This window comes from Bos taurus, chromosome 16 (assembly GCF_002263795.3).
Source record: "Bos taurus isolate L1 Dominette 01449 registration number 42190680 breed Hereford chromosome 16, ARS-UCD2.0, whole genome shotgun sequence".
In the NCBI taxonomy this organism is placed as follows: Eukaryota; Metazoa; Chordata; class Mammalia; order Artiodactyla; family Bovidae; genus Bos; species Bos taurus.
The window spans coordinates 79,913,549-79,922,005 of NC_037343.1; the positions used below are offsets into that span (position 1 = coordinate 79,913,549).

General features: G+C 55.9%; 1 protein-coding gene across 1 annotated transcript; it reads left to right on the forward strand.

Moving 5' to 3' along the window:
* Positions 1–240: 240 nt before the first annotated feature.
* RABIF (RAB interacting factor) lies at positions 241–4,155 on the forward strand. Its single transcript, NM_001040596.2, is given in 2 exon segments — positions 241–439; positions 3,865–4,155. Coding segments are annotated over 2 exon segments (372 nt in total). The 5' UTR covers positions 241–313; the 3' UTR covers positions 4,111–4,155.
* Positions 4,156–8,457: the final 4,302 nt, after the last annotated feature.

Below are 8,457 nucleotides of genomic sequence, written 5' to 3' on the forward strand. Positions count from 1 at the left end.
TTTGCTCCGAGATCGGGACGTCCCCGCCGCTCTCGAGACGAAGCGCACATCCGGACTGGCCCAGCTTCCACCCGGTGTGAGGGAGGCCCAGCGCCTAGATGAGCCCGAGCAGCGCCCCGTCACGCCCCAGGATACACCTGTCACAAAGCCACGCCGACCCCAGCCGCCCGGCCCGGAAGGCCCGCGCCTGCGCAGTGGCGTCCGGCGCCGGAGGCCGCGCCTGCGCCGAGCGAGTGCCGCAGGGACCGCGCCTGCGCGGTGCGAAGAGGCGGCCCCGAGCTGCGTGTCGCCGCCGAGGGCCCGGGTGGTGGCTATGGAGGCCCCGGCGCCGCCGAGCGAGCTGGTATCCGAGGAGGGCCGGAACCGGAAGGCGGTGCTGTGCCGGCGCTGCGGCTCCCGCGTGCTGCAGCCGGGCACGGCGCTCTTCTCCCGCCGGCAGGTGAGGGCGCGGGGGAGGGGGGGCGGGGGGGGCGGTGGCGGGCCTCGACCCCGTCCCGTCCCGCCGGGACCGCACACACCGTGGGGCCCCCACGCCGGGCTGCGCAGACCGAGCTCCGCGGGGCCTGGGCCGTAGTTCCTCAGGCCCAGATGTCGATGTCCGTGGTCCTGTCGCGGCCTCCTGCCTCTTTCCCCGCGCGCCGCCACGCTCCGCGGGGACCCGGGGGAGGGAACGCGAGGACCCGGGAGAGTGGGCGCCGGGACCCGGGGAGTGGACGCGGGGACCTGGGGGGAGGGGACGTGGACGCGGGGACTGGGCGAAGTGGACGCGGGGACCCGGGGGAGTGGGCGCGGGGACCTGGGGGAGGGGAGGTGGACGCGGGGACTGGGCGAAGTGGACGCAAGGACCGGGGGAGTGGACGCGGGGACTGGGCGAAGTGGACGCAAGGACCGGGGGAGTGGACGCGGGGACTGGGCGAAGTGGACGCAAGGACCGGGGGAGTGGACGCGGGGACTGGGCGAAGTGGACGCGGGGACCCCGGGGAGTGGGCGCGGGAGGAAGGGACGGCAGGCGGGGGACGTCCTAAGGGCACGGCCAGAACCCGCGGAGCGCTGGCTCCGGGTCGGTGAGCCCCTCCCACGTCGTGAATCACCGGGAGTGTGGGTCTTCCGCTGCTCGGACCCGGTGCCCTGTGCCCGCTGCCCAGAGAGCGGTGGAGGGTGGACACAGACCCTGGGTTTTAAGTGAGGGAGTGGGGCTCTCGGCCCTCACAACTAACTAAGCCCCACAGTCCGTGTTCTTTTTAAGTCCTGTGAACAGTTTCTCTATAAAATGTTCTCTGTCCTTTGGTAAAACTCAGAGGTTTCAGAGAGGAAATTACAGTCACAGAGAAAAGAAACATTCACTGAAGAGCTTGAGACTGCAAAGGGCAGTAAGTTAAGAACGGAGTCACTGCTTCCTTACACTTTTTGAGGGGACGGGTGGTCAGGGCAGGAGAGCCAGAGGAGGTGGGCTGGTGGGAGAGAAGGGGAGAGCCCGTGTGGGTGGCAGTGGGCTGTTCTCCAGCTGAGCGGGCACCTCACAGGGCCCAGCAGGCATTCTCCTGGCCTCCGTCCCAGCGGGATGAGAACGAGTTGGCACCAGAGTTCAGTGCATCTTGGTTTCTGAGAGCCGAGACCCAGAAACAGCCCAGGGCCTCCCAGGGGTGACCAAGGAGCTGCAGGACAGCCGTGCCGTGGGCACCACGACGTGGGTGACTCTCCAGGGAGCTCTGCTGAGTGAAGAAAGCTGGTCCCAAAAGATTACTACTGTATCATTCCGTTTGTGTGACATTTTTGAATTTTAGAGATGGAGAACCAATGAGTGATTGCCAGGAGGTAGGAAGGGGAGGGTAGGTGTCAGGGTGAGTGTGGTTGTAAGAGGATAGGCGGATGGTGGTGATGGCGGCACCGTACTGTGAATGTCCTCAATGGCACCAGACAGTCTTATGTTGTGTGTAGTTACCACAGTAAGACATCAGGAACCAAAGTGGAACATGCTGCGTCTCTCTAGGCGGCCTTGCCCTGGTTCTTGTCGCATAACAGAATTGCCCCAGACCCTGACTTGAAACCATTTTGGTCACAAATTTGGGGATTGGCCAGGCCCAGCTACGTCTCGGCTGTTCCACTGTGGGTCTTTCACGGGACAGCCATCAGAGGGGCCGTCTCAGAAGCCTGCTCACGCCTGTGTCCACCTGTGGGCCGGGAGGATCCCAGCGTCTGGAACAGGCTGTGGTGAGCCGCTCCTCAGTTTCTGCCAGCGGTCTCAGGGAAGCCACAGTTCAAGCTCCAAGAGAAACCTGCAGAAGTGGCCCCGCCTTCCCTCACCTCGCCTGCCCGCCTCCCCCTCAGCCCACCAGGCGCAAGGAGGGAGGCAAGGTGTCCGGAGCTTGGGAGGACTGTCAGAGAATGTATGGACATGCTTTAAGAGCACCACACGTACTTAGTGAAGGGACAGTTACAAAAAAGGTTAACAGATGGTTGGATGGCGTCCCCAACTCTATGGACATGAATTTGAATAAGCTCGGGGAGTTGGTGGTGGACAGGGAAGCCGGGCGTGCTGCAGTCTGTGGGGTCGCAGAGTCTGACACCACTGAGCGACTGAACTGAACAGAAGTTCTTTCTGTTTTGTAACAGTTTTTATCCTCAACTGCAGCATAGCACGGGCTCCCCAGGTGGGGCCAGTGGCAAAGAGTCTGCCTGCCAGTGCAGGAGACGTGAGAGGCTGGGGTTCAATCCCCAGGTCGGGACGATCCCCTAGAGGAGGGCATGGCAGTTCACTCCAATACTCTTGCCTGGAAAATCCCATGGACAGAGGAGCCTGGAGGGCTACAGTCCAGAGGTCACAAAGAGTTGGACACGACTGAAGCAGCTTAGCGTGCACACGCACACACACACACACACACACAGTGTAGCATGCTTGCCAAGTTTTCTATAATGAGAATGTATTTTTATAAAGAGAAAGAATATTTTATATTTAAAAGGGTACTGTGGATAGTTAATGAAAAAAGCACAAGAGGTTTCCCTGAGACATCAGCAGAATCTCAAGAGTTCAGTGCAGCTCAGCAGCCTGTCCAGGATCAGGGCGCTATCCAGGGTCACCACATGGAAGAAATCACAGGGATTGCGTGTGTATATGCGTGCATGCATACACCAAGGCTCTCCTCGTGGGTGGGAGATGCAGAGATCCTGGAGATAACGGTCCAAATTCTAGTAGACTTTTCTTCCTCCTGTTCCTTTTCTAAATCCAGCATATTTGTAACAGTGATGGAGCAGAGTGAAGCCAGATACCCCGGGTTTACCCTGTTAGTAAACGTGTGATCTCTGCTCTGGGTGGCGTGCTGTTGCAGGCACTGGGGATGTGCTCATGAACAGGAAAATTGACCTGGTGGAGGGAGACCCTGATAAACAGCTGAGCCAGTAAACAGATAAGATGGTCTCAGAGAACGATAAGCTAGGAGCAGCGTGAGGAAACTGGGGGTGACGGATACTTGTTATCTTGACGGTGTGGTCAAGGCTCGTCCCTGAGCGGTGTGTTGGTACCAGAATGTGTCCAGTTGTCCACTTGAGTTGTGTGTGTCAGTTACACCTCAGTCAAGCCGCTTTGAAAAATGCAGGCGTGGGAAGCTAGTCCAGGTCATCTGGTTGGAGGAGACCCGAGGAGGTCACGCGTTAGCCGAGTGTTAGGGAGCCCTTGGGAGCTGGCAGGAAGGCTGGTGCATCGGGCCGGGTGGGTGGGAGCAGAGGAAGGCGGGCCCTGTGCGCCTGGGGAGGCCCCGGTTCCCCCCGCACCCAGGGCGCACTGTCCCGGCTTTCCTGAGAACCCCTGGGCGGGGAGCTCTGGGCCGCAGGGAGTAAGCCGGCCCTGGTCTGTGTTCTCCCCTGCAGCTCTTCCTCCCGTCCATGAGGAAGAAGCCGGCGCTGGCCGGCGGCGGCGGCCCGGAGGGCGACCTCCTGCAGGAGCACTGGCTGGTGGAGGACATGTTCACTTTCGAGAACGTGGGCTTCACCAAGGACGTGGGCAACGTCAAGTTCCTGGTCTGTGCAGACTGCGAGGTGGGCCCCATCGGCTGGCACTGCCTGGATGACAAGGACAGTTTCTACGTGGCTTTGGACCGGGTTTCCCATGAGTGACGCGGGGGTGCGGCTCCCCCCTACTATTAAAGCTTTCTCCAGGGACTGCCCTGTCGCCTGCTCTGCACTGACGTCCACTGTGAGCGCCACCCGCCCGTCCGGCCCAGGCCCACGCGCCTCCTTGTGGCCTCCGCGCGGGCGCTCGCTTAGGTCTCCTCCCCTCCGCTCTCCCGGCTCTGGACACGGTACTCCCGCAGATCTCCCCTCCCGGCCTCCCTCCTGTGCCGGGCTCCCTGTCTCCACTCAGGAGTTAGGCACGGTCCGCCCTGAGGACACGTGACCCAGAGCACTCACGACGGTGCTGACCACTGAAACCTGCCTTTGGGTCTTGTTAAGGAAAGCGCGCGAGCACCTCAGAGCAACTTGTGTGGCTGACTTTGTCTACAGTAATTTATTCTCTAAGAGTAAAGCATTTCCAGACTGCAGGATTCCAACCACCCCTCAGAAGTACCTTACTTTGGATACACATCTGAGACCACCTAGGGGGTCTCTCCTGGGGCTGATGGAGACTTCACTGTGCAGGCGGCCATGGCCCCCCTTCCCTTCACACCCTGCTGTGGTTTCTCTGTGGGGAAGCTCATCACTGCTGTCAGTGAGCTGCACATCAGCTGTGCGCTCCTGTCTGCCGGCCACGCCAAGGAGACCCCAGCCCTGGCCGTGCACTCGGCATCTCCCGGGATGAGTGGAGAGGGTGGGGTGCTGGGGGTGGTCTTCGCCGTATCTCGCGCGGCTTTCTGTGTGTTTTTCCTGGACCTGTAACCCTTCCCTGGCACCTAGGGGAGACGACACAGTCCACACACAGCTGGCTCAGCAGGACTCTGCAGGGGTCAGACCTCCGTCCAGTGCCTCTCATTGTGGTGGGGCTGCTCTGACAGTTTGATGTTCAGCACCCTTCTCGGTTCTGCCGTCTCTCTCTGAGATGCCTCACCGGCTTGGGAGTCCGTGAGGCCAGGTTCCCAGCCTCCTCCCGCCTTCCCTGCCTCTGAGGCTCAGGAGACTAGAACGGGAGCGAGGACTCCATGGAGACCTTACAGACATTCCTTTCCCCATTTTCCAGCCGCTTTCTCCCTCCTCCCCCCAGAACTTACCCTAAGGGCCCCCCACTAAAGTGCAGGCCTTGGACACAGTTTTGCAACCAACCTCTCACCTGGGCAGGTGGCTTCAGTCCCCGGCTGTAGACTCACAGGCTCTGGAAGATTTGCAGATGGGCGGTCAGGCGTCCGTGACTGTGGCATTTTGCAGAAAAACTGCACATCCCCTCAGGTCAGAAGGGACAAACCACGTAGATGCCTCTGGGCACATACAGCCCCTCAAATTATGAGCCAAAACGTGGGCAGTGTTTTTTAAATTGGACCTTTCCTTAATCACAGAAACGGTGTACATTCATTGCAGATAAATACAGATGCGTGTATAAAGTTGTTTTTAATCACTCGTACTTGCACCGTCCAGAAGCGGCCGACGATAACGCGGTGTACGTTCCTCTCAGTGGTTTTCTGTGTGTACTCGTGTAGGATTTTCAAACCAAACACGAGGTCACATTGTGCTCTCATAACTTACTTTCTCCATTTAACAAAATACGGGCTTCCCACGTCAGTAAACGTCCGCTCTGCCTCCATCGTGTTGAGTCGTTACCTGTACTTCTGTGCTGTAATTTGTTTAAACGATCCACTGTTAGACTGCCTCCGCTTTCTTGTAAATCATGTGATGTCAGTTGACTGTCCACGATTTCCTATTATTTCCTCGTGCTCGTGAGCCGTGGGCTTGCGGTGGGGGGTGTCCCTGGGCTCCGCTTCCTGACGCGGTGCCCCGGAGCGGCGGAGCCCCTCAGCCTCCTGCCCGGCAGTTCCTGACACTGGGTATTTATTATCTTAAATGAACGTGTTGCTACTGTAATGGGAGGAAAAATAGTGTCTTGTTTTAATTTGTGCTTATTTCTAATGAGTATTTTACATACTTGTCATTTGTGTTTCTTTTTTCGAGAATTGCCAAACGTTCCTCCAGTAGCCAAAAATATAGTTGTTTCTCTGCCTTTTCAGCTTGATTTGAAAGAAATAAATGCATTTAAGCAGTGGCAATTAGATTCCTGCACATCCTTGGGCAGAATATAGAGGTTGAGACAGAAAGGAGGGCTGAAACCTGTGCCTCAGGACCATCCTGGGGTCTCTTGGCTGAATAACCAACCCCTGGGTGTCTGCCGTGACACGGGTCATCCTGCGCCACACACACGCACACGCACAGCCCCGGCGTGGGTGCCTTGACTTAGGGAGCCCAGCACTGAGCCTGATTATCGGCTGCAGCTCTTGCGCTGGAGCAGCGGGTTTTTCCAAGGCCTTCCTGTGTTGACCCAGAATCGTATGCGTACTGACGTCTACACCCCTTTGCCTGAGGCTCCTTGAGTAACTCCACCCTGTGGCTGTGACGAGGACTTCTGCCCGGGTACCGGCGTACTCACCACCCCAGTGAGGTCAGTTCAGAAGGCTGCACACCGTATTGTAAAAGTCCTGTGGCAGCAGGGTGCTCACAGGAGTTTGGAGAATTACTGGACCAGGATTGCTGAGAAGACAGAGGCCCTGGGTGGTGGGCTTACTGTGGTGGGCGCTCCCCTCCTGGGGGCGTTTCCCGTCTTCAAGGAGGCTGATGGGCAGTTCTGATGACTTGCATAGGTGGGATTAGGGCCTGCCAACAGGTGTGCCCCTGGTGACCACCCCTTACTTTGGGGTGAGGCCCCCAGTCCTCTGGCCCAGGAGCAGGTGAGACAGAGTGGGGAGCAGAAGGCTCTGAGGGGTTGTAGCTCAGCCTCGAACTCTTGTCCTTAACGTTGGACTCCAATGATCCCAAGTGTTGGCAGGAGCCAACAAAAACCCTCTAGAGGAAAATGTTATCAGCTTAAACTTTTGAGTTCTTTCTACAAGCAATATTGCTAATTACTAATTTATTGCATCCTGAATGCAATAAAATGTAACCAAGTGTATGAGACAAGATGATAACACCAATGAAACAAAGACTATGGAACAGGCCCCTTAGGCTGGGGAATAGAGGAGCTTTCAGACCAAGACTGTAAAATAATTGCTTACTCTAAAGGTGATACCAGACGTGGCGGGGATGGGGGGAGTGAATCCTAGAATCTTAAAATCCAAAACCAAGAGTAAGAGTTCACTGGAAGGTTATATAGTAGATGAGACACAGCTGGAGAGAGAGCTAGGGAGCTGGAAACTGACAGTGAGGCTGCGAGCACACAGCACACAAGGGAGCTCAGGGGCCAGGAACCATGCCCACAGCACACAGCACACAAGGGAGCCTGGGCCAGAGAACCACCAACCACAGGCCAGACCCATTCTAAGCAACATCTGATTTATTGGGATTCAGGAGCCTTCAAGTTAAGAATGGTTTTTGCCTTTGTAAATGGGCATGTAAATATCGACATAAAATTCTCACTCTTGCCTTAGCCCACAAAGTCTATTTATCTAGTCCTTAGAGAAAAAAGTTTGTCAACTCCTAACCATAACAATGTGAGATCTGGACCATAAAGAAGGCTGAGTGCCGAAGAATTGATGCCTTTGAACTGTGGTGTTGGAGAAGACTCTTGAGAGTCCCTTGGACTGCAAGATCAAACCAGTCAATCCTAAAAGAAATCAACCCTGAAAATTCATTGGAAGGACTGATGCTGAAGCTCCAACACTTTAGCCACCTGATATGAAGAGTCCACTCATTGGAAAAGACCCTGATGCTGGGAAAGACTGAAGGCAGGAGAAGGGGATGACAGAGGATGAGATGGTTGGATGTCATCACCGACTTAACAGACATGAGTTTGAGCAAAATCTGGGAGACAGTGAAGGACAGGGAAGTCTGGTATGCTGCAGTCTGTGGGGTCTCAGACACAACTGAACAACTGAACAAAAAGAATTGTAACAATGTCAACTTATTCCTCAAACTGATGTATGTAAATTTAATAAAAGCCCTATCAAAAAACCCAGTAGGTTTTGTGTGTGTGTGAAATTCAACAACTGATCCTAAAAGTTGTATGTAAACACAAAGGACTAAGAATAGCCAAGACAGTCATGGAGAAAAACCAGATGGGAAGATTTCTCTTTTCGAGAGACATGGTACTTTGTCACAAGGGTAGAACAAAATCTCTTAGAAACAGCCCCATCTGTATGGATACTTGACTTACGACCAAGGCAGGGGCCATGGTCTGGAAGGGCAAGGTCAGGAGGACTTCAGCAAGGCTGGGAATGTTCTGCTTTTTAAGAGTCCGCATGGTGATTATGTCGTAAGTTAGGCTGTGCATCTTTTGTGCACTTTTCTAGTAGAACGGTTTTTAAAAGAAAGCAGGACTTGCCTGGTGGT